At 31.2% G+C, this 26,492-nt stretch overlaps 4 protein-coding genes and 2 non-coding genes across 6 annotated transcripts; 5 read left to right on the plus strand and 1 right to left on the minus strand.

Moving 5' to 3' along the window:
* Window positions 1-162: 162 nt before the first annotated feature.
* LOAG_03865 (hypothetical protein) lies at window positions 163-6,555 on the plus strand (the record flags this gene model as incomplete). Its single annotated transcript, XM_020446435.1, has 15 exons — window positions 163-297; window positions 440-612; window positions 949-1,122; window positions 1,563-1,751; window positions 2,269-2,495; window positions 2,837-3,056; window positions 3,150-3,293; window positions 3,572-3,708; window positions 4,007-4,185; window positions 4,696-4,784; window positions 5,031-5,157; window positions 5,259-5,359; window positions 5,606-5,773; window positions 6,181-6,276; window positions 6,421-6,555. The coding sequence occupies exons 1-15, from the start codon at window positions 183-185 to the stop codon at window positions 6,553-6,555; spliced, it is 2,274 nt and encodes a 757-aa protein (XP_020303222.1). The 5' UTR covers window positions 163-182.
* Window positions 6,556-6,926: 371 nt separating this feature from the next.
* LOAG_03866 (translation elongation factor G) lies at window positions 6,927-13,106 on the plus strand (the record flags this gene model as incomplete). The annotated part of the gene is made up of 19 exons (XM_020446436.1): window positions 6,927-7,048; window positions 7,344-7,434; window positions 7,590-7,675; window positions 8,234-8,366; window positions 8,485-8,671; window positions 8,739-8,820; window positions 9,114-9,240; window positions 9,597-9,831; window positions 10,088-10,169; window positions 10,345-10,482; window positions 10,575-10,676; window positions 10,797-10,976; window positions 11,053-11,150; window positions 11,397-11,559; window positions 11,747-11,891; window positions 12,102-12,175; window positions 12,260-12,343; window positions 12,516-12,601; window positions 13,004-13,106. The coding sequence occupies exons 1-19, from the start codon at window positions 7,004-7,006 to the stop codon at window positions 13,104-13,106; spliced, it is 2,241 nt and encodes a 746-aa protein (XP_020303223.1). The 5' UTR covers window positions 6,927-7,003.
* Window positions 13,107-18,618: 5,512 nt separating this feature from the next.
* Window positions 18,619-18,691, plus strand: LOAG_20090. The gene has a single exon. It is a non-coding gene; the product is annotated as a tRNA-Arg (tRNA).
* A 546-nt stretch (window positions 18,692-19,237) lies between these two features.
* On the plus strand, window positions 19,238-23,679 carry LOAG_03867 (hypothetical protein). The gene is made up of 12 exons (XM_020446437.1): window positions 19,238-19,362; window positions 19,615-19,752; window positions 19,981-20,138; window positions 20,321-20,551; window positions 20,701-20,827; window positions 20,935-21,096; window positions 21,343-21,588; window positions 21,658-21,770; window positions 22,059-22,257; window positions 22,437-22,567; window positions 22,814-22,919; window positions 23,381-23,679. Exons 1-12 carry the CDS (start codon window positions 19,249-19,251, stop codon window positions 23,615-23,617), a joined length of 1,962 nt encoding a protein of 653 aa, XP_020303224.1. The 5' UTR covers window positions 19,238-19,248; the 3' UTR covers window positions 23,618-23,679.
* A 210-nt stretch (window positions 23,680-23,889) lies between these two features.
* Window positions 23,890-24,303, minus strand: LOAG_03868 (hypothetical protein; the record flags this gene model as incomplete). Its single annotated transcript, XM_003139405.1, has 1 exon — window positions 23,890-24,303. The coding sequence occupies one exon, from the start codon at window positions 24,301-24,303 to the stop codon at window positions 23,890-23,892; it is 414 nt and encodes a 137-aa protein (XP_003139453.1).
* Window positions 24,304-25,085: 782 nt separating this feature from the next.
* On the plus strand, window positions 25,086-25,158 carry LOAG_20091. Its single transcript has one exon. It is a non-coding gene; the product is annotated as a tRNA-Arg (tRNA).
* The last annotated feature ends 1,334 nt before the right edge of the window (window positions 25,159-26,492 follow it).

Raw genomic sequence — 26,492 nt, forward strand, 5'->3', positions numbered from 1 at the left:
CTCTCTCTCTCTCTCTCTCTCTCTCTCTCTCTCTCTCTCTCTCTGTATATATATAACAAGTATATATAACGGAAACTTATGTTATCAGTATGAAATGTCGAGTTGATAGCACTGGATTAGAAATACCTCTTATCAGAGGCTTTTTTTTCACGTGTGACTTATCATTTTATAGATTAAGAACGATGGCAACCACTGTAGGAACGCCTGAAAAACGTATGTTATCAGTAGATGTCAGTAATGGTAAGAGAGATAATATTGGACAAGAAATATCATCTTTGGAGCGTCTAATAGCTACGGGTAAAATACCTTGATAAAACAAATTTTAATCTGGGAAAAAAATTAAACAAATTAAAACAGTTTTAATTGTTCGGTTCAATCTCAGTAATATTTCCGAATGGTTTTTGTGATTGTCGTTCTGTTAATTATCTGTTTATTTCAGCAATGACTGATATCGCATCAGAAATAAACAAGAAATATGTGGAATGTATCCCTGATTTGGTTACAACTAATAAATTATTGGATACCATTCGTTCCACCTGTAGTGCCGTCAATCACTCAGTCGATTCCATTGCTAACAATGTAGAAAATGTGGCGAAGGAAGCTGAGTTAAATGTTAGTTGTCAGATTGTTTATTTGAATTGCCTAATATGAACATGCATGGACTTGTATAATTAGCAATGACTGTTCAGTTATCAATTAATGGGAAATGAAGAAAAAAGAAAGTTTAGAAATGAACAAGTGAGTGGTTACGGCGAAATTAATAAAACCTACAATTTACCGTCAAATTATCGATTAACAGACGATCAGTTGACTTGCCAAAGATGGATTAAACGATACTATTGCTTTTCAGTACCATTAATTTTTTCATTAATTCTCGATATCATTAACTTATTCCTGGCGGGTAATAGCGGCATTTGTTTACATGTTTTTAAAAAATTTTTCTTTAAGAAAAAAGAACTGGAAAAATTAGAATCTTTAAAAGATTGGAAATTGAAAATGCATTCCTTGGAAGAAATTGAATCACTGATATGTCAATTATGGTACTCCTCAAATGAAGAAAACTCTCTGGTCAATGCACAACTGCTCGTACAGCTGGAAGGAAAATTAAAGGACATTATACAGGCACAATTTCTTGAAAAGTTCAATTATGTCGTAATTGAGATTTCTTGCAGTGTTGGATTAATAGAGGATTATTCGTGCGATCAAATTACTGTTTATCCTAGTTTTATATAATTCTTTGATTAGAGTAAAATAGATATTTTAAACTCGAGATATAGCAGTAGGATGGTTTCAAATGTTGTAAGAAACACTTATCATGTTACAATCATGCAGTTTAACAAATGATAAGTCATCTTTCCAACAATATCTTTACCAATTTACCTTGATTTTCATAGATTTGGTTAGGCTTTTGAAAAAATGATCACAAACGAATATGAGGACTTTTTTTAATGAATATTTTTATCTTCAAAGAAAGTTGAATGGAGCCAATATTTCTGTAAAAGCAATTTTACATAAAAACGTTATTGTTAGCAAATATATTACTCGACCTGGAACGATTGCAGGAGGATAAAACTATTGATAAAACATTCGCAGAGCGCATTGGTCCAGCATTGAAAACGGAAATTGTGATGCTGCGACAAGGTCTAACTTACATGTTGAACAGTTTCTGGGATCAGATATTTTCTGTACGAGAGCTCAATAATAAAGTTATTTTGCACTTGACGGGATCTAGCTGTGATGCTTTGAACGAAGTGAGTTTGCATTTTCAAAAAGTTTTCTTGCAGCTTAAAAGTCAATTTTTTTCCCATTTGGCTATGACTCGGTTATCAGAATAAATGAAAGTTTTCGAGTTTTAGTTATGGTACTGCAACATGCGAGACTACTTTAAGCTTAGTAAATGTTTTATGAATTATTTTGTAAGCATCATTTGTGCTTATGCTTACATGCCAACATATCCTAATCTTAATGTGCTCTTGCAAAGTAATGTTTATTTTAGTCTTTATGGCATAATACCTGAATATTAGGATAGATCGGCATGGATTTTAAATTTGCAATTATTTCATATGACTGATCCGCTGGTAGTAAGTTAAATGTATGTATCTCGCTACTCTTCGTGGGTTTTAGAGAAAGCTCAAAAAAACTCCGAACTTGTTCCTCATACTACTGCTTTCTTTAAAACGGATTGGAGTAATAGTATCCATAAACATTTCGTTAATTTTTTTTTTTTTTTTTTTTTTTTTTTAACGAGGGAATGAAAGACTGTTTCAGAAACTATCTGCAATGGATATTTTAAATTTAATTGATGCAAAAGTTGGCAAACTGTCATTTGCTTTGATGCATCATTTTTGTAAGAGGTTGATTGCTGCAAAAGATCCTACTGAAATTATCATTTATCGTGGTGGTACTTCTTTCTCAGACCATGAATTTGTAGTGCGCAAGGAAACACCAGTGGAAGATGGGAAGAGAAAACGCCCTGATCCAGAAAAAGTTTTCCGGTGAGTACTTGAAAGATGTTACTTTGATTTTTGATATTTTCTAAAGACTCATGGGTATCTATTATATGCATTTTATACAGAATAGAAATTTTTGTGATACAAATTTTGGAATATCTAATTCTTCAGAAAGTTGAATCGAAATTTCATTTTAAGGCTTAACTATCCATTTTTGAAATATTAGTAGTGCTGCAGCATGAAAATATTCATACTCTAAGGAGATATTTCTTTTCTCTTCATTATCCATCAAATTGAATTTGTATGGGATGGCATAAACGACAACAAAGAGAAATATTTACGCATGCAATGCTGATGCATTGTATTTAAAATGCTTATATTTGTAGCGCAATGCTGGAGTTATTCCAGAACTTAGGCTCAAATCTCGGTGCGATGAAAGTAAGTGGAAAAAGTATGGTGCAGTTGATTGGTGATAAAATATCAAATGAAATCGTTGAATTGTTGGTGCATGAATGCCTTACACCAGCTATCCCTTATGATTCCAAAGATATACCTGCATTTGAGACTCTTCTAGCAACGACAGATCAATTTGGCGAGGAGATGAAGGTTTGTTAATTCAAGTCCTTTTCCATAGTATTATATTAATTCCATTCAAAAGGTATGATATATTACTTCTTAATTTTGGCATTTATATTTCAGAAGCTAGGATTTTTCACAAATTTAACTGAATCGTTTCGGAAATTTGCTGAAAATTACGAGAGCACGTTCATCAATCGAAGATGCAACAAGATTATTGGCGAAGCACGTTCCCTTATTGAAGCGCCGTTGACAGATTTTATTTCAGTATATATATATATATATTTTTTTTTCATCTTTTTTGATTGCTAGACCTGATAGTGTCATCAGACTGTTCTGTGGAAATTTGTCTCTATGAGCAGGACTAATCGCTGACTGCTGACTTCATTTTTTTTCTTTATTAAATAAATGGTAACCGTTGATGGGTATCATTACGAAGACCATCAACGTTTTCCAGCTCTTTATTTACATCCTGTTTCTGGATTTACACAAAAAAAGACACAAACCCAGAGACCTACAGTACTAGTGGTCGAACTGTCCTGTAGGTTGGCAGCACTTCAAATACGGATGACGATGAAACTGTTGAAGAATTTATTAAACTCGGATTAAGAAAACCGGAAGAAACCGATGGGAATGAGGAACATTATCCGAAATTGATGCGGTTGGTGAGCTGTCAAGTCAGGTATGACATTCTGTTATTTACCTCTGGTGAAGCGCTTTAAATGTTGTTGCTCGAAAAGTCTCTTTGTGATATGAAGTAGGTTGATGATAATTGCTTCCAGTACATATATCTCCGGTTCCGTTTGATTATGTCACCTGCTCTTTCGCTCGCTGTTGACATTTTGTTGGATCCCGGCCCATTATATCATTTTATAATATTTTAAGTGATGTCGCTAATGCTATGTGTTTTAGAGGCTGAAATAGTTTTAGCATTCTATTGTGAAATCATTAACATAAAAGTATTGTTGTGGTTATTTCAGTAAGACGGCTGCCGACATAACAGATCTAATAGTAAGAACACTGGATGATGCAGCGAAAACAGATTCCGCCTCAGCTATGGCTAAAATGTTGCAAACAGCTCGTAATATAGTCGAACTCTATGCATGGACCGCACCTCAAAAGCATGATTCTGAAATCTCCTCGGTTCCTGTTTTGGCAGGTTGGGATTTCTTTTCCCTATATCACTTCGTTTTTTTTTTTTCTTGAATATCGTTTTATATTAAAGTTATCCAGATACTCTTGCAATTTACTCATCTTTAGTACAATCGTAATCAAACATGACAGGTACAGTATTTTACAGTAATCGTTATCAAAGGAGACTTATGGTATACTGCCTCTATCTTTTGATGTGTTTAGGTTTGGGTTATCGGTGAAATGTTTGTTGATCTAAAATTTATCGTTTAATCACGGTAGAATAGATGTTGAATCAGGTTGGTATAACCTGAAGCTGCAAGAATTTTTTTCGTCCCTGATAAATAAGCGAGGGAATTACCACTAAAAAGGAAATGAGTTTGACTATTGCTGAAGTAGCTTACTTTATATCAATTTACTTTAGTGTTGTTATTTGATTCATAATGACTGGAGGCATTATTTTCAACCGATACGAATCCTTTCTACTAACCTTCCAAGAATTTGTTGTATAGATTTGATAGTTTTGAATTTTTTTCAGCCATATTTTATAACAACTGTTATTATATCTGTCATCGGTTAATGGTTATAACAGTTGAAATATTGCCGAAAATGCGCGACGTCATGCAGGTTGCATTATTTTTTTTATTTCTTAAGTGGGATTTTCAGTTTACAAATTCGTATAATTCTAAATTTTTGGTCTGCCTTTAATTACCCTGCTTGTTCAATAGAAAATGTGGTGATTTCCTTCGTCGTTTAACGTCTTTCTATCTGCCAACTTCTTTATATACAGAATCAGGTAAAATAACAGGCAAGATCAAATAAGGCTTGTTTTCCTCAAAAACGAATGCACTTGAAAAAACTACACTTTTACAGACAAAAAATCTGTTCATTTCCTTTATGGATTTCATTCCAAATCTTCGACAGATTGCTGCCGAATCAATGGAAAAGCAGTTAGCCCAGCGTCGTCGTCAGATTTCTACTCTTCTGGCGGATGATAAAAGTTAGCACATTTACACATTTTTTTATGTGTTGCGGATGAACAAAATGTATTTTCAATCTATTTTCAAATTTCCTCGACAACTCAGCAATGACATTTTCCAGTCTTTTTTGGCTTGGATGACGTTTCACAGTATGAAAAATGCATGAAATGTTTGGATGGATGTATGATGAATCTGGAGCAAATTTCTGGAGTTTGGAGGACGGTGAATTTATTAGCTGTTTTGCTTTTTGACTATTGCTGGCTTTTTTCAATACCCTCTCTGATCGAAAATCCTTTCCTAAGTTTTTGGCCACATAACTTTGTAATGACTACATGAATGCTCTTCGGAAAAATATGCACTGGACAGCTTCCTACTCCACAAGTAGCTATTTATTCATTCAGTATATTTAGTTAGTGAGGTAAAGTGCCCTATGTGGTGTTCTTTTAAACTAAAATATAATTTTCGTAGGTTCTAACCAAAATAGTTTATGCGAACTGTGTTGGGAATGTCATCTCTTTTTTCTTCAATACACTGATCAAAATATTGTTATCTGCGGAAGATATTCGAGCAACTGATGCTGAACTAAGTGCTATAGTACTGAGAAAGATTTTGAAGAGATCGGAGATGTTATTTGTTGTAAGTTTTAGAATTGATTCTTTCCCGTTTGATCATTTAGTTAATATATAATAAAAACAAAAAAGATATAAAATTCATCAACTAATGCAAAAAAACGAGAATTTTTCTTGGGTAATAAACAAGGATAAAAAAGTATTAGACACCTCAGTGACCTGGCTTTTTTAATTGGTACCTAATAATTATGTTTTTTTTTTCATTTAGAAAAGGCAAAAGTTATTTTCATCGAACTTCATAATGTTTCGGCAATAGCAACACTTGTTTTTTATATAATGTTTCGGCAATAGCAACACTTGTTTTTTATATCGTTATTGGTAATAACAGTGTCCGAATTTCATTTTAACATGTATTTCTATTTCCATCATCAATGGGGAATAATATCTGAAGCTGAGAAAATATTTTTTTTCTAGATTGGACAGTCGAAGCATTCGTCGATCCATAGATATGCCGAAGCACCATATTTCCGCATCAAGGAGTTATTGTTCTGCCTCGACTCATCTTTACAGGTTTGCATTTTTTGTTTGCTGTTATCGGCTTTCATATGTATTTGTGTGGATAACAAAAGGGTAAAGTTGGATCGACATCATAAAATCGATGTATTAAATCAGTGCATCCGAAAAGCAAGTCATTAACATGGTCCATTATTTTAGAACATTTATGATCGATGGTGTGATGGAAAAGGACCTCTGGCACAGTGGTTACATGCAGATGAAGTACGTCATTTGGTGAAAGCTTTGTTCCAGAATACTGAAAAAAGAGCTCAGGTGTTGTCGAAGATTAATTGACTTCGTTGATGAAGATTCCAAATGATCTGTGGTTCCACTGTTTATGGAACGGTTCTGAAGATATTAGATATTCGCTTTTAATGTATTTTATAACAAGATGTTTCTGATTAATCTTGTACATATAATTTCTAAATAAATTTTCAATTTTTATGGTTCGGGAATAAGCAGTTTTTTGTTTGCAATGCGTCGCTTTATCAACAGTGTATGCGTATTTGTTATCCACTTGTTCAATAAAGGAAAAATATCCTCTTTTGATGATACGCTGGAAAAAAAGGGGATGAAGAAGACAATCCTTTTACAGTTTTAAACTTGAAGATAGCTGTCGCTCAACATTTTATAAAATAGCCAGGTCAATGGTTTTGTCTGCATTATTCTAGGTTCACTGAATGTGACTACAGCTGTTACGCAGGTGCACACGTCATATTGGAAGTTGAAAAAACGAAAGATAATGGTGCTAAGTCGAACCAGGCGTGTCCCGCTGGATATCAAATCAGTAAGACCGGACATTTAGTATTTTCCTTTATCAAATTCTACTATGATTTTATATGAGCTCTTGAAATTTGAAATCATTTTCTGCTATTTCTACATTTATTTACGTTGCAATATTACATAATACATTTTGACAGCCATAGTAATCTGACATTAAATAAATCATACAAAAGGTAAATTTCGTCTAGTAAAATGCACGATAAGAAGAAACAAGTTTAATTTAAGATGGTTTATTTGCCTGGATGCTAAAGAAGTATTTTACAGAATAAATTAATTGTATTACTACATATATTTTGCAGTTTGTTGTGAATTGGAGGAATTTGGCTACAACACAAACCGACCCTATCCCTACCTGTCGAATAAAACCCTTGGAGAAAATCCGGAATATAGGTTTGCTTTTGTTTTCATGCAGGGGAAAAAATTAATGAGGAAAGTATACTATAATTTGTATGTTAACAGGATCGGTTTTGACGGTTGACGGTTTTTTAAATTTTTTACGAATTGGCGGTTTCTCAGTTCCTTAATTCATTTCACAAAATTTCCAGGTATATCTGCTCACATTGACTCTGGAAAGACTACAGTTACGGAAAGAATTTTGTACTATGCCGGTCGGATTAGGGAGATGCATGAAGTATGGTTTTAATCAAAACATTCATTAGTTTTTTGATTGTTGTATCGGACATCCTTAAAGTAACTAACGCTTCGCCTCAAAATAATATGCTATGGTGATATCTATTAAAATTGAAGCTTGGTAGAATTTAGTAGTTTCAAGCTTACTTTGAATATATTATTTCTAACTCTTGTCTTCCCAACTCGTATTTCCTCTGTAACTTTTTACTATTTGATTTATACGAGAATATTACTTTCTTAAATTGGTTTTTCTACTTACCATCATAGTCGCGGAAACATCGAAAATTTCTTGCATTATGGGAAGTGAGGTATAATTTAGTAAAATACAAATTGACGGCCTAAAAAACTGACGCAAGGCAAAAATGTTTTTGCATTCATTTATGAGCGCTATTGCAATAGTTTGCCCATTTATTCTTTTGGTCATACGAAGTAAAATTGTTCAGGTGTTCTTGCAGGTTTTATCTTGGTCTTGTTTAATTCATCTGATTTATTTACAACTCCAATTAATTTATTAAAATTACTGATAAAAACGAGATAAAATACGGTAAATTCATTTTAGGTGAAAGGAAAAGATGAGGTTGGAGCAACAATGGATTTTATGGATTTAGAAAGGGAACGAGGAATTACCATTCAATCAGCTGCAACTTATGTTGATTGGAATGGTGTAAATATCAATATTATTGACACTCCAGGTTTTTCATTTCTTTTATATCCAATTAATAATCTTTCTTGCACTGCGTTAATTCTTTTTTTTAAATTCTGGATTAGAATTCCATGTTGTGTATATTTCAATTAACAAGATGAAATTAGGGCATGTTGATTTCACGGTGGAAGTTGAACGAGCTTTACGTGTATTGGATGGCGCTGTGTTAGTACTTTGCGGTGTTGGAGGAGTACAAAGCCAGACATTTACTGTCAATCGACAATTAGCGCGCTACAACGTACCGTTTATTACATTTATCAACAAACTGGATCGAACCGGTGCAAATCCATTCAAGTACTGTGTTTTAATGCTATGTTTGACATGTATGTCTCGTCTTGTAATAATTTATGATTTGTTACAGAGCATTAAACGATATACGAACAAAGTTGAAACATAATGCAGCCCTATTGCAAATCCCAATCGGAAAAGAACATGGCTTCAAGGTTTGTTTGTATCAGCTGATTATTTATACAGAATTTTGGCAGTATATGTCTAAGTGGAGTGGATATTTTTCAGCCTTAAAAGTGTTGCTTCTCAAGCACAGCATTAAGTGATATAATTTTGATCCACCATCCTTGATTGATTTTTGGGAATGATAGCTATTTCCAATAAAAGGATGTCTTTTATTCGATGGATGAAAAGATATCCCTTCATGATATTCAAGTTATGGAATATCTATTGTCATTTTTTTTACATGATCTTTTTTTTCTTCCAGTACTTTGTACATCATGTTTAGGGTGTCGTAGATCTGATCGAGGAACAGGCAGTGTATAATGAAGATTCTGATGGAAGTATATTAAGAAGGGATGAAATACCGGCTGAATTACGGGCACAAGCAAAAGATATGCGTCAAGAATTAATAGGTAGAACGATCACCTGTTTTGCATCTCTGCTCTGTGATATATAACCGTTTGCTCTAATTTTTACATCTTTTAATCTCATTCTTTTTAATTTGATGATTTATCTTTGTATTGTAAGGTGGTGAGTAAGAAAGAAAAGTCTTCTTAACCTTCTATGTGCATGAGTCTGGCAATTTTTTCAATATACAACGGACTTTACAGTTCATTCTCTAGGTTGTCCATTGATTTGATTCATCTTTCTCTTCTATCATTTTATGTTTATTGGGATCTTTTAAGTGAGGAACAAAATGTTGTGTACTGACTTGTGTTCATGATCAAATGTATCATTAATGATCTTTCCTTACACCATAAAATTACAGAATATCTTGCAAATGGCGATGATCTTATTGCTGAACAGTGGCTTGATAATATTACGCCAACTGCGAGTCAGATTCACAAAGCTGTTCGTCGGGCTACAATCAAGAGAACCTTTGTACCTATGTTTGTTGGCACTGCATTAAAGAATAAAGGCGTTCAATTAATGATTGATGCTATAGTGCAGTATTTGCCCAATCCATCGGAAGTGGTGAATCGAGCTTCAACATTAAACAAAGTGTAGGTACATGCAAAATCTCAAATACTGGCTTAGGAAAATAATTATGAAATTTTGTGAAATTTAGGAAAGTAAATTTTCAATCGTAATTTTGATAGTCATTATTTTTACTTTTAGTCATTAATTTTACTTTCAATTTCCAATTCTTGTACTTTTAAATTTTTCACAAGCCACAATTTGTTTGACTTTCGCTTAATTTCTCATTTTCTAAACTGTCGTTCCCTTAAGTTATGTACTAAAAGATCATTAATATTTGAGGAGCGGGAAAGAGGAACAAATTGTGCTGAATCCAGAACGTAGTAACACTCAACCATTTGTTGGTCTTGCATTCAAACTAGAGGTTGGATTCTTCATGTTTTTTTATAATTCTTTGATTAATTTCTTCAAAGTTACTTTCAAATTTGTTACAACAACTTTCTGTCTTGTTTTTTTCCTTTTTCTACTACAGGAAATTTTTTTGGTTTATAAATATATTTCAGGGAAGTACTAATATTTATAGTTAATGTATTTTATAGGCTGGGAAATTTGGACAGCTAACTTACTTCCGTGTATATCAGGGGCAGTTATGTCGTGGTGATACTATTTATGCTTCAAAAGATGGTAGGAAAGTACGCGTGCAGAAATTAGTACGGATCCATGCTAATTCATTGCAGGTATGTTCAACCGGTTAAAATGAAATTGGTTTTGAGAAAGTTCGATGTTATACTTTCTCTAAGAAAGAAAAAACTTATATTTCTATATACAGGAAATCGATACTGCATTTGCTGGTGATATTTGCGCCACGTATGGTTTAGAATGTTTTTCGGGTGAAACATTCTGCGGCGAGAGTGATTACGAAGTTCACTGCGTAAGTTTATTTTCTTGTTTAAGTGCATATTATCTCAATTAAAAAATCCAGTGTAACAGAGAATAATATTATTTCACTGCTACGTATTATAATAATAATCTTAAAAGTCGCATTTTTCAGGAATCAATGCATATCCCGCAACCAGTAATTTCGATGTCTATTCGATGTGTAAACAATAAAGATGGCGAGAAATTTATGAAAGCTCTAAACCGTTTCACTAAAGAAGATCCAACATTCCGCAAGGAATATAATACGGAAGCGCGAGAAACCGTAGTCTCTGGAATGGGCGAATTGCATTTGGTGAGCCTTTGAATCTTTTCACTTTGATGATTTAACATGTGCTGTTTTACACTTATTTTTCATCCTATTTTTCCAGGAAATCTATGCTCAGCGCATGAAAAACGAGTTTAATTGTCCTGTTGTACTAGGTGCACCAACGGTTGCATACCGTGAAACCATTGCGAACCCATACAAGTACATTTAATTTTCATTCACTTTGTTATTTCCTTTCATTCACCAAAATTATGCATATATAAGAAAATGTTGTATTCAATTTTTAGTAGCAAAATGAAACCGTTTATTTGGAAGTTGGAAGGAATTTTCGAAAAACTTTAATTCCAAGAATTTTAACTTTTCTCTTTGTGGTTATATAAATATATTTGAATATTTTATATTGTCATTATACTTTGTTCCAGTCGGACATTAGCACTCTCTTTTAAGGTTTTATTATCGACATAAAAAGCAAACTGGTGGTCAGGGACAGTTTGGAGAAATTGAAGGAATAATGGAACCATTGCCACCGCATCGGAACATGGAAGTTGAATTTGTTGATGAAACAATCGGGAATAATATACCGAAAAATCTTATTGTTCCGCTGAGAAAAGTAAATTTTGCTAACTGCTAAAATCTAGTGGTAGCTTTGTGGTTGCTTTAAGACTATAAAATATGTGGCGTAAATGAATTAAAAGTAAACTACAGATGACTTTAAAAGACGAACGAGTGATAAGAGTAAGTTAGAAAAAGCATGAGTAAAATTAATCGGAAGACAAAAGTAATCTAGAAATTTTCAGGGCTTCAATATGATGTTAGATGAGGGTCCGTTGATCCATACCAAAATTGCCGGGATCAAAGTTCGACTTCAGGATGGTAAAACGCATGAAGTTGATTCAACTGATATTGCTATGATAAATACGATGCAGAATATGATGAGAGAAGGTTAGTGGAAGTTTTCTCATCTATATGATCGGATTTCAGATTTCCCCTATACTGATTTGGTCCAAAGTTTTCGACACCTCTCATCTATTCATTGCTGTGGATATTGACACCTATTATGAGTATAAGCTACTTTCCCGTTAGCTTTTGAACATTGAAATGATATTCGGCATCTCATCGCGTCTATATATATTATAAGCAAGAAATTTTCAGCATTTTTGAAGGCTGAATGGAAATTGTTGGAGCCTATAATGAAAGTGGATATAACTATTCCAGAGGAGTTTCAGGTAACATGGGCTTACTTCTCCTATTTAATTTTCCGCCTAGTTAGTTTTTAAGTTCACTTCCTAATAAAATAATAATATGTTTAGAGTTCAATATCGAGTACATTATCATCGGGTTCTATCCTGTTGGATTCATCGCTTTCCGGTGGTTATTTAACTCTTATATGTGAAGTAAGACATTTCGCCTTTATAGAGTAAAATTAAAAGATTTCTTAGGTTCTAGACTAATCCATGAAAAGAATGTAGTACATTTAGAGAAAGACTAAGATTGAATTTGGTGATTTGAAAGTTGTTAAGTCCGAATTTTCGTTCCATTTTTGGCGTCATTTGGAAGTATTTTTAGGCTCCTTTAAGAGCAATGTTTGGTTACTCGACAAAATTGCGGACAATGACAAAAGGAAAAGGGGAGTATGTAATGGAATTCGCCAGGTAATTCAAGCAGATTAACATTCTCCTTATCTATTGCAATTTGTAACGTTAACTGCATCCGCTGATTTAATAACATTTTGGAGATACATGTCATGTAAATGTTAAATGCTATGTCAGCTAAAAAAAAGTGCCGATTCAGCGAAATTTTTTTAGATCCTGACCAAGAGTGAAAGATTGGTATGTCTTGCTGCTGGTAAATATTATTGCAAAAATTTCAAATCGCTATTCTAGAATAACACCCTCATTTTTTTTCTTGGCATCTCTGTCGTAACGAGTTGATTACGCAAATTGTATACTAGCCCTTTAAATTTATGCATCAAAGTGAGTGGAATTGTCAACTGCCATGTCAGTCTTTACCTGCTAAGCAAAAAAAATTATCAAGGACTAATTTTGACTATCCAGGTATGCGCCATTAGCCTTGGATATTCAGCAACAAGTTATGAGAGATTGGAAAGAAGCGCAGGAAGCGAATGAAAAAGGAAGCGACAAGAGGAAGAAGAAATAGAAAGAGAGAAGGAAATATAAATGAATTTAGTCGTATTGAAATTTCCGAAACATTGATTTTTTAAGCTTGATAGAAATTATGATTCGTACTTTTTCATATTTCTCAGTGTATTCATTAATGCTTTGAATAAGTCGTAATAAAGAATGTCATGATTTGATACGCTCAGCTCCATTTTAATCTATCAAATATTTTGGAATATTCTAGAAATTCCGAGTACTTCACTGAATCGATGAGATACGAAGCGGAGAAATAACGTAAGATGTTGTTGTTCTTATTGTTATATGTTGATTTGCCAGTTAGAGGATGAATTATTAGTGTTATATGTTTTCTTTTTGTAATAAGTTATGCATATTTAGGACGGTGAAATATTTGCTCAATAAATAATGTCGATGTTTTAGTAGTTTAGAACAGAATTTATCCCTTATTCATATATTTATATGTGCATGTTTGTTCATACCTTCCATTTATTCGAAAAATTCGGAAATCTGTCATTTAAGAGTCTGTTATATAATTTCTCATATACAACTTTCTGAGCAATGGAGTTAGGCGTTTATTTTCAGTTTATTATTTTATAGTTCATTAACAATCGTTAGTTAAGTGAATTAATATTCATATCTACTTGATTTTAGCGATATGCATCCCAATAAGGATATTCGTTTTGGTTGATATAATCGCCAGATATCATATTGTGGCATAAACTCAAAGACGATTTCATCTGAAATTACATTCCATCACTGGTCACATTTCTTCAAACTGGAAAGAATTAAAATTTTTCTTTTCTTCAAAAAAATTCCTCAAAACAAGAGTTGTCTTAGATCTATTTTTCATTTTGCATTTTACAATCCATTTTTTCTTACTTTTTTTTTTTGAATGACTTATTTGTGCTAGACTATTCGTCGATATTTTTTGGTTCGGGGGATTTAAACCACTTATTTAAATTACTTTTAAATATGAAATGTCATACATATTATTCTCTAATAATGACGTAAACGTGATAATGACTGTCTACTAGTAAAGAAACAAAAGTAAAGTAAGTTTTGAATTTATCGAAACAAATAAACTTCCATATACTTCATTTTTACGACAAATACAAATTCTGGGAAATCAATAAAAAAAAAGAACTTTCACAGACAAACATTTGGGGTACAACAAAAGTTAATCAGTCAATTTGTGGCTAATAGACTAAAGAGAATTAATTACAAAAAACGTTTTTACAGTTAGAGTAAAGAAATTTTCGAGTGATTCGTATTGAACATTGACATTTTACGTTTAAATTTTAATAAAAGCCGATTCAAAAGTGAAAAACGAATAAATAAAAGGACATGAGCGCCATAAGCGCTGTTGCTCTTATTACATTGGAATTTAAATAGTAATCCTCAAGTGAAAATCTAAAAATATAAATGAAGAATCATAAATGTCGTAATTCATTAATTAATTTTCCTAAACCTTAATGCATTTTTTTTTTTTTATATTATATTTGAGTAATATTACTTGATAGAATGAAATAAAAGCAATTTCCCTTCAAAAAAACTATCCATTTCAAAGGATTTTTCATTTTTAAATTAAACTAATTAAGTAAAGTATTTTGTTAATGTATTTTATAGTTTGTTAGAAAAAAAAATCGCATTACCTTTAATCATATTGAAGTTCGATGAATGAAAATCGGTGAAATCTACGTAGTTACTTCGCTTTAACGGTCGTCCAGGACGTAAATTGTCACTTGTAATGATTAGGTAATACTTTCCGAAACTGTCACCTGTAATGATTAAGCAAAACTTTCTTTAATTATCATCTGTAATAATTAGGTAATACTTTTCCTTTTCCTTTTTTACTCTAATTTCTTTATAATTTATTTTAAACTTTTGCATCACTATCACTATCTCCTATTATGATAGTTTCGTAACAGTTAAATTAAATTTAATTAAAAATAAAAATGAAAAAAAATTCCCATTTAAACTCTTTTCACTTAATTATGATTATTCCAAAAATTAAATCATATTTTTAATTAGTCTCTCAAAATTACATAAAAACATTTAAAGTATATTCATTAAATTAGCAATATTTTTTATTAGCAAATTCTTGTGAAAGGCAGAAATTTTTTCATTAACCTCCTAACATTGTCCCTTAATTTAATCATTTAATGGTATAATTACGATTTAATTTACGATTTTAATTTAATTCCTACAATTCATGCATTTAACATTATAATTAATATTATGCATGATATCCATCCTGAAATATTAATATTTAATATATAACTATATAACAAACTTAGGTTAATTACTTTAAAAAAAAAAAAGAAAATATACCGTCGAAAATAATGTTTTCACTTAATTATGATCATAATTCATTTATGATTATAATTAAATTCTTATGAGACTCAAGAATATGCAACCAAAATTTTTGTTTTCAAATTGAGCAAAAAAATCTTAAATTCAATTCAAAAAACATGACTTTAATAAGTGTCCAAAAGTGATTTAAATCTTTCCAAAAGTAATTTAAATTTGATTTGATTTAAAAAAAGACGAGTTGCTCAGTAACTATCTTTACTTTATATTAAATTTGAAATGCTTTATACTTTTCTTTGAATTTCCAAACATTAAAATTATATATTTTCAAAAAAAGAAAAAAAATTTGTAAAATTTTATAAAAGTTTGAATAAATTTTATCTATTAATTTAAAGTTAAAATTCAATAAAGTATGATAAAATTGACAAAAATGTAAAAGAATGTGGCAATCCTAATGAGCTATCAATTAATGGTAATTAATAGAGCTTATTTCGTTTTAATTAATTAATAAATTAAGTCAGCTATCTCTTTCCTTTCCAAATGTCAGCTATCATTTTTTAGTTCATAAAAATAGTCGTCCAAAATCGATGCGAAAAAAAAAGAAAAAGTTTCAGTTTGCTGTCACTGTTTTTCACTTTGTCTCATTTTTTTATTTTTTTATTTTTTTTTTTTTTGGAGATTTAAAAAATTTCCAAATTCTGTAATTTCACATAATTTTCGAAAACAATTAATGTAAAATAATTGTTTCAATTATTATTCCGATAGTTGTAATAATTTCAATTTATCGCACTAAATTATAGTTGGGATTTGAAAAAGAAAATATCAGAAAATGAATTTGCTAATTTAATAAGTATTTACTAAACTTATCTTAATAAATTATCTTTAAAATTAAAAACCAAATTGTCGGTTAGGATTAAAATGAAAACATTGGAAAAAAAAATATTTGTAAACTTAAACAATCATAGAGAAAATCGAAAAAAACAATAGATGGAATAAAAATTAATTAAACAATAAATAAAAAATATTCAAAGTTACCACTGATAACAATCTAACTAACTAATTAGTTAGCTAGCTAGTTAAATAATTTGAAATAACTTTGTTGAAATGACTAATATAGATGACATTATTTACTTCCTGTTGGTTAGTAATTAGACTAAATATATGGATGGCGTCATAACTCTTAAAAGTATCACAAATTTTTTTCATGCTTTAAAAATTTTACAAAATGAAAAAAAAAGAAAAAATTTTTAGAAACGAAAATTCCATTATGGTTTCCTAACAAATTCATTTCCTAAAATTTTCTTTCAAAAATTTTTAAAAAGACAAATGGACCTTTTTTTTAATTCCACAACTATGGAAAAATTTTTTTTATAATATTTATTTTGTAATATCATATAAATATTACAAACTTCATTAATCATAATTTTTTTGCAAGAAAATAAAATAAAAAAAGTTATGTAATATATTTATGGACAACAGTTATTTCAATTTTAAATTTAATTCCATTTTTTTAATTTTTTTTCTTACTATTAAATGTATAGATTAAGTTATGATAGTAAATAAATTTTGGGGAATAAAATTTTGCCAAACTTTTGTAAAGTAATTGAAGTGTGGAGAAGTATAATGAAGTAACATACATTTAAAACTTCCTAAAATTAACTATCTTCTCAAATTGATTATGAAATAAAGACTATGGCAATTGATAGATAATTAGATCAAAGTAATAATTCTAATCTTTGAGTTTTGAATAATCACGACAATTATCTGTTATCAGTGTTTTTTATTCGATGTTAAAGTAAATGTCGCATTTTTCTAATTTAATCAGAAAAATCACTCTTTTTTCTGATTTCTATATTGTTTGGTGAGTATTTTTGTAACATTTTTAATGATTAATTGAAACTAATAAGAACTATTGCATAATACAAATATAACAAATGAACTTTGACCTTTTGTCCATTTTTTCCATTTGCAACTAATTGTTAAAAACAAAAAACAAATTTTCCAAACATTTTTGAATGCCTATTATTTTTTCTCTCAGATTGTCGACTACCGTATTTTCTTTTTGAATTTAAAATTATCCAAGCAATAAAAACTTTATTCGAAAAAAAAAAAATGTCTCCAATCCACCGTATTTTCTCTAGAACAATCCGATATTTTAACTAGATTGTTGATAACCAAGAGAAAAATTGATAATAGAATAGAATGATATGATATTTTTAGGTTTAATAGATGGATCATTTCTTCTTACTGTCTAAAATATCTTTTCTTATTTGTTTAGAAAATATTCTTTTATCATTACAGTAGTAATGATTCCTAGATGGATATGGTAGCTAAAATATCAAAAAGCGTTTTCTTCGCCATCCCTTTTGAGAATGAGAATATTCCGTTATTATTACAGGTAATAATGATTTTTAAATAGATATCTTAAATATTTGAAATGCAAAATGTCAAATATCGTTTCTTTAGACAATATTTTATTATATAGAATATTCCATTTTTTCTTATCGCATATTCATTACAGTAACAACGACTTTTCCTTACTATATATTCATTACAAAAAGTAACAGCGATTTTCTCGTACTGTATATTCATTACGTACCACCATCTTCTTCTTACTGTACCTTCGTTAAAGTAACAACGTTTTTTTTTACTGGACATTCATTACAGTGGTAACGATTTTTTCCTACTGTAATTTTTTTTATCACTTATGAATCATTTGAAATAGCCAAAAATAATCGACAGAATGATGTTGTGGAAAAAATGAATGCACGCAGTTGCATTCTGTTAATTAATTATCCTGCATTATGCATGCTGCGATACATTTTTGAAGATAAAATTTTTAAGATTTAAAAAGTGGTAATATTCCAAAATGAATTTGTTTTCAATATTTTAAAACTGCACGTTTCAGTCTATCTATAAAGATTTTTTCCTTTTGTTTCTTATGCAGCGATAGAAAAATCCCTTATTCCATTAAGGTATAACAAGGTATTATAGCTTCTAACATATTGAATGTATCGATGGAAGAGGGCCAATTGATGCTGCTTAATATGCATACGTAATTAGCAGTTTAGGTCACGAGTATTTTACGTGACCTAACGTTTCATCAATTTAATGAAAAAGGACGAGAAAACAAAAAACAAAAAAAAACAAAAAAAGCGAAAGAAAACCAGTTAAACAAAAAATAATTCAAACAATGTGGTAAAATGTTCAGGGCGACCGTCTAAGGCCTCGTGGCGCAATGGATAACGCGTCGGTCTACGGAACCGAAGATTGTAGGTTCGACTCCTGCCGAGGTCGGGAACTCCTTCTTTTCTCTTTTGAATTGAAGATTTTTATTTTGTAGTTTTTCTTCAATCATAATTACAGTTCAATTATTGACCATTTTAATAGGGTAAGACATACGTCTATACTTCTCCACATTTGTCCATATCATGAGTCTTCGTTTAATTTCCCTTCCGTACATAATACCTATCCGGCACGCCGCGGGCCGTATTTTACTGGACGGCCCTGACGTTCATTTCTGCGATAAATTAGTACGAGGAGGAAGGGGTGATGTTTTCACGTACGTTAGGTTTTTACTCACTTTAAGCTTTCTTTACTTTTTCACATTACTATCAATCCAGTGATATTGCTTTATCCATTAAACCATTCGTACCAAAGTAGAGTGTTCAGTTTCATTTCAGTCTGACTTTTTTTTCTGTTTAATTGTCACATCACATTTGGAATATTGCGTGGTTAAACCATTGCAAACTTCTTTTCTTTTTTTTTCGCAGATATAATAACGTATGAAGTCAATTGGTTTAAGTTTAATCTACTAAATGAATGAGACTTACGTCACGCAACTTGTAGATAAAATGGAACATAATGATAGGGGGAAAAAAAAACATGGATATGAATGTGATGATAAGAAGCGGAAGAGGCGACGGAGGCATCACGAGCGCAGTTCCTCAAGCTCCAATACTGATAAGGTATTATTACTTTTTTGATCTGCGACTTCCTCATACTCTTTTTTTTCTTTAGAAATCATGACTTTTCACTGCTACCACAATTACTTTCATTTCATCTCCATTACTAAACATTTCGTTGTAGCACTGGATTATTATTCTTGTGCATTTCGGTTCTGAATGATCTGAGAGATGCTTGTATTCTGAAATAAGCTACCATAAAATGTACTGAAGAACGTGGATGGTGAGGTATTCTTATTACCAAACCATTTCTAGGATGATCGATTTGATCAGCGTTTGAATGCATTACGAGAAGAGAAGAAGCGGAAGAAGAAGAAAGAAAAAGAAAAAAGGAAGAAGATGGAAACTTCGGAAGAGAAAAAAGCCAGACGTTTAGCAAAAAAACTGAAAAAGGTTTTTCTATTTGTGATGTTTGTAATCTTTAGTGATTAAAAATTATTTAGTATGATAATTTCTTCCCGTGAATTTCAAATACAGCAGTTTCTAAATATAGTTTATTCTTCACTTTTTTATCTTGATAGGTAGGAGGTTTTACTCCTTTGAATTTTAAGCTTTTAAAAGTTTCGTGTTTTATATTTGCTGAATGATATGTTATATTCACTTTCATCAATAATTTTGAAGGCGGAAAAAGAATCAGGCGTAATGTTGGACGATGAAGCCAAATACACTAACACCAATAACCCATTTAATGATCCGAATTTGACTTCTACTTTCATATGGACTAAGAAATTGGCAGCTGAAGGCAAGGCTGATTTGTCACTCAAACAAATTGAAAAAATGTAAGTTAATTGGTTGTGAGCTACGGTGAGATCATTTTCAGTTCATCAGATTAATCAAATATCTAGGAAGATATGTTGTTTATGCAAACGATTAACCTACTACTATTTATATATTAAAACAGTGGCTGGTCATATGTAATTAAGCTTAATTCTTGCTTCTTTATTAATTCTGTTGAATATAGGAACAGAGATCGTACCCTCAAGAACTTAGCAGAAATGGAAGAGCTTAAAAGAAACAGAGAAGCACGAGATGCAGCTAGGGAAGATTTAGAAATGATCAAAAGAGATGAGGAAAGACGGCATAACTCAGACTGGTATGCGACAGAAGAAGGGTTCTTACTTAGTCAGGCTAAATTGCGCACACAGATCAGGCTGAAGGAAGGACGAGCAAAGCCTATCGATTTCCTTGCGAGGTACTTTGGTATTGATGTTTTATCTTGCGTCATTTCTCTCAATGGAGTCATTTTTGTTTCAGCTTGTTGCATTTCTTTTTCCCTTTTTCTCGTTTGCTGGTAGGAGACTTCAACTGTTGGGTAATTTGTTATCATTTGAATATTTTTAGATATATCAACTATGATAGTGAAAAGATGGAAAATAAGAAAGATGATGAATTTGAGCTTGTCGATCCGTTAACGTATCTGTACGGACTTAAAATCAAGGATCTGGAAGATTTGCTTGAAGATATCAAGGTATTTTGTTTTTCTTGATTCCAAGCATTGTATATCTTCAAGATTATTCAGACTTTTAATAGTCGAGCCATCTGTGCTGCTTTTTTACAAATCAGTTTTATAAATAGGTTTATCGACGAGTCGATCCAACTGATAATTCAATCTGGTGGACAGATTTTTGTACAGTTGTTCGGCATGAAATACGAAAGTTGTCTAATGATGTTAATTCGACTAACGCAAGAGAATCAGTTCATAATTCTGTGCAAAGTGATATTACCCGATTGTTCAAGGTCAGTGCTGTTTCGCTTATTCAGAAAAGAGCTGTTCTACGAAAAAGTGAAATAGCTTCTTTTTTGATGAGCATTTATTTGGTGATGATAGCATAGCTTATGGGATTTTCCGAAAAAAAAAACTTCTATATTGACTGCTTTAATATCATAATTACATAGTATCGAAAAAATGATCCGACAAGCGATAAAATTAACTGAATCTGATAATTTTTTCGCGAAGCCAAACATTGCGAAATAATATTACAGGGTAAAACTCATCAGGAATTAGCACTGTTGGAAACCCAGATCAAAAAGAAGATTCACAGTGGTGAACCTGGTATAGATGTGGAATTCTTGGAATTCACGTTACAACATCTTCACGTACATATGGCGAAAGCTCGTGTTCATGAACGACATCAGGAAATATTACGGGGTAAATTGAAAAGGATAAAAGAAGAGCAAAAGGCTGAAAAGGACAAACGTGAATGTGAATCTGAGCAGGTCTTCAGAGTGGTAATATTTTGCTTGATTTAGTTTCTATTTAGGATAAATATCAGCAGTTCTTCAGTAAAATGATTCTAGGAAAATAGCGAAGGTTCGAGTGGAATGAAGCAGTCAGCTAAGCTAAAAACACTTCCTATACAGCTGGATGAATTAGATGCTATGGAAGATGATATTAAAGAACAGCAATGGCGGTACGTTTCATTGAAGTTTAATTATGTTACCTTTGTGCCATTACGTAAATTGAGATATTAAATTAAAAGGAGTAAATAACAAAGCATGCTGAGTATGAAATGGTTTTGCTTACTACGAGATCAATATCATGATTGCAAAAATTGATCAGAGGCTAAAAAATGATCACTGAAGGCAAGAAAAAAAAAAAAAAGAATCACTGAATGGAGCCTTCCATGAATAGATTTGGTTGATTTCTGAACTATTTATGAAAATTTTCTAGTGTTGTTCAAAAATCATAGTGAATTTAGACTTTTGACGGAGGACGAAATGGAAATTCTAACACTGGAAATGTATGAACATGGTTCATATAGTCCATCGTATGGTGATGAAAAGGAAGCTATGCCAGGTATAGAAATTCTGGATGAAACAGAAGATATCCAAAAACGTAAAGAAATGATGAATAAAGCTGAGAGCGGCTCTGCAGCGTCTACATCGAATGATCTGTCGGTAGTTTTTTTTTCTTTTTTTTGTTTTAGTTCTTGTTTTTCATGCTTCTATCAAATGGTGGTTTACTTCATTTGCCATTCAGCAGTCCTTAAATATGGATGACAGAGGCATTTGTTTCCTATATTTGTTATTTTTAATTAAAAATCAAAGTTACATTTAGTCTGTCAGTATTATTATAGGTGGCAGAAGCGGAAATGGAACTGATAGCTCGCCGAGGTATGACGAATGATGAAGCAGCATTTTCAGTGGAAGCACCGCTTGAAGCACAGACTTTTCTTTGGTCTGAAAAATATCGTCCGCGGAAACCAAGGTAATCCTCACTACGTTTCTCTCATATAGTGATTCCTTAAAAACCTAAGCGATGATGAAGTTGTATTAGCGTTGTTGTCAGTCATATCTTATGATTTATACTAATACTAATGGGACTAAGGAGATTTATACTCGATCTACTGTATTCATGAATTTCATGATCTAACAGTTTTAATAATCTGCATCTTGCTAAAAATAATCTGTTCTTCATTCATATGTAGAAATTTTTTGATTTTTTTGATTATAGATATTTCAATCGTGTACATACTGGATTCGAGTGGAACAAATATAATCAGACTCATTATGATATGGATAATCCGCCACCGAAAATTGTGCAGGGTTATCGCTTTAATGTAAGTCATTCAAAGTTTTGAATTGTTTTGAAAATTTAGTAGTCTATTAAATTCATTTGGTAGTCGTTAAAAGCTTTTCATTTTATCAAGTTAAAGATTAAAAGTTAACATTTGGTGAATAAATAAGAATCATGCTGCGTTGTTATCATAAGAACCCTAGACTGCTTGGTAATGTGATAGCAATAATCAGCCAACTAAACATTGGCTTACCGGAAATAGCTTGCAATGCTATAATGCAAGTTTTCGTTTATTGATTAATGCGCAGGTTGGGTTGGATGGATATCGATGGTTCGAAATGTTTCCTCAAATTTGCGCGAAATATTTTCTCCCTGTATTTTGGCGTTGTTTGATCCTTATAGTTTCTCCCATTCCTCATTCAAGTAGTTAGGGCGATTATATGAAACTGTAGCTGGAAATCCTTTCTTCAATCCATGTTAAACCTAAATTTTATTTGCTTCCAGATATTCTATCCCGATTTGTTGGATGTCACAGAAACGCCAACGTTTACGGTAACACCATGTGATGACCCGGATTTTGCTGTGATAAGGTTTCATGCCGGACCACCTTACGAAGATATAGCCTTCAAATGTGTTAATCGAGAATGGGAGATTAGCCATAAGCATGGTTATAAGTGTCAGTTTGTTAATGGAATTTTCCAGTTATGGTTCTATTTTAAGAGATACCGATACCGGCGCTGATTGATTATTGATTCAGTTCAAAACGTCTTTGAGGTGTTATGCTTACGTATTTATTTAGCACGTTCTCGTCGTAGGATTTTCTTCTTTGAACTACGCTTGGTTCTTCATAAATTGAAATTAAACCTCAAATCGTCAGATTTTAATCATATTGTACTTTGATTGATTGTTCGTAAATCATTTCTGTTTTAGATAGTTATTGTTGTTGATCAATTCAATCTATTGCTTTTAATAAAACAATGCTAAGATAATATGATTAACTGAAGAAATCAAAATTAAGTAATCACTGGTGTGGGATACAGAAGGGAGTTCACTTCTTTCTGAAAGTTGGAATAACTGGTTAGACTCTCTATTGTTGATGCGCATATGGGTCTGTCTTGTCCGTCAATTCTGGACATTACAAGAATGGAAGATTGGTTAGCGTTGTTTTGATTCTTTGCATTCTTCGTTGAGTTGCAGTGCTTAGTATCTTCAACACCTCCACTTTGATGAAGAAGAAATGGTTGGAATCCACAACAAAAGAGAGTTGGTAAAAATGGTGTACTGCATTGAGACATGGTAGTGGTAGACGGTTTGGAGTTCAATTCTTGGGTGTGTACCGGTGATGAAACGACATCAATCTGCTGTTCACGTAGTGATCGATCATGGTTGAAATGAACGTTTGTCACAAATCTGAGGTGACATCCCATATGCTTTATTAACTACATGCACTTTAAGTTGCAAGGAAATTGATCAGGGATCAGAGGGCAAGTGTCAGAGGTCTTTAATCTACTACTTTTCATAAAATTTGGAACTTTTTTTTTTTATTAATGTTACCTTTTTACCCTTCTCTTTTGCTGAAACATTTGGAAAGTATTAAAAAATTTTCCTATAAAATTACAGTAACCCATATAATGACTATACTGATAATATGTAAATATCGATATAATATAAAGTAATCGCACATCACGAAATCCTAAACTTTTCCCGGTCTTTCCGGCAAAAATGACCAATTCTTCTGTCTTTTGGTAATTTTTTTTCCAAGATATTAAAAATAAATTGGACAATTTAATTTCCTGTTTACTTATTTTATTTTTCATTCTTATATTGTAAAATATAAATTTTGATAATTAAACTTATACTTTATTTTTTTGCTCAAGAAAAAGTAAACGTTAAAGACACGTACGCTTTATGTTAACGTGTCCTAGCAACAAATAAACGGAAAGCAAAAAAAAAATACATATTCATTGCTCTGATATGTTTGTTTCATTCTTTTTTTTTTTAATAAAAGTTTTTACGTAATGATTTGACCATTTTTCAAATTACAAATAATCTAAACGATTTATGAATGGATAGAATTTGCAATTTGTAATTGTAATGAATCTGTTATGATAACTGATACTCGTTTATACGGAAAGAAATCCGGAAATCCAGTTATGTACAGAGATTTGGGAATACATATATATTAATTAATCTAAATTGTCAGTCAAGTGGCCTCGTGGCGCAATGGATAACGCGTCGGTCTACGGAACCGAAGATTGCAGGTTCGACTCCTGCCGAGGTCGTACATGGTTCAGCGTGACCTTTTCCTGAAAAAGGAGTCACAACTGTTTTCATTTACCTGAAATTGTAAATGATCTCATTTCAATTGAAGGTATATCCTTTACCTTTATTGAAAATCAGATATGAGATGATCAAATAAAAGGTTGGTGGAACTAGTCAACAGAAATAACGGGCACAAATGTAATGTGCAAAATATTGTCATAAGATAACAAAAACAATACCAGTCAACGAAGTTGATTTCCAATTTATTGTTTGTCATTAGAATGAAAGAGCAAAGATCAAAGAAGTTGAAGTCAAAAATCATCCATTCTATTACTGTAGTTAATGCATGCATGAAGAAAAAGGATGGAAAAATTTTACAACCGATTATTTAAATCTTGACGTTTTATGAAATTAGCCATAAATGAATTTATTAAAACTTTAAAGCGGTTGTTTCTCGAAAGATGTCAAATGTTGTGCTTTAAAAAAAAAAATTCTTTTTTTATAATTTGCAAAAGTTGACAATCTTAGACATTCTCTTCCTTTACGAGGTTAAAGGTTAAAGATATGAAGTGATGAGAACTTTACTAAAACTACCAATATATATAGAAATATCAGAATATATAGGAATATCAGAATATATATAGAAATATCTGATAGAAATATTAGAACATATTCAGTTTTTGATTTTTATGAGAGAGAAAGACAGAGGGATAGAAGAAGAAAGGAGAGAGTGAAATGAACATTATTTGAATGCATGCATGTATTCGCAACAGTGCATGCAACTGTTAAAATGCATGTTACCAAAGGAAATTGCTTTAATTTAAATGCATGTCATAATAATTTTCATAGCTTTGATATTTATGAATTACGCAACAAAACCTTAAATTTATTTATTAATTCGTTTAAAAAAAATAGATAATAAAATGTTAATTTTAGTATAAACGTAGTAATACACAACGTTTACTACGATACATTCTTCGACGACAACAATGTATGATAATACTATTTTTGCAAATAATTATCCTAATCACATTTATTGGTATCACAATCATACAATATTATAGTACTGCTAGTCTTGATGTTTGTTTTTAATTTTTTCACTTTATTAAAGCATGAAATCGTTTGAGAAATTATTTTAAAAAAAAGAAACCTAGTTTTGTTTCTTTTTCATGTTATTATTATTATTATCATTATCATTATTATTATTATTATTATTATTATTATTATTATTATTATTATTATTATTATTATTATTATTATTATTATTATTATTATTATTATTATTATTATTATTATTATTATTATTATTATTATTATTATTATTATTATTATTATTATTATTATTATTATTATT

This window comes from Loa loa (assembly GCF_000183805.2).
Source record: "Loa loa unplaced genomic scaffold supercont3.366, whole genome shotgun sequence".
Lineage (NCBI taxonomy): Eukaryota > Metazoa > Nematoda > Chromadorea > Rhabditida > Onchocercidae > Loa > Loa loa.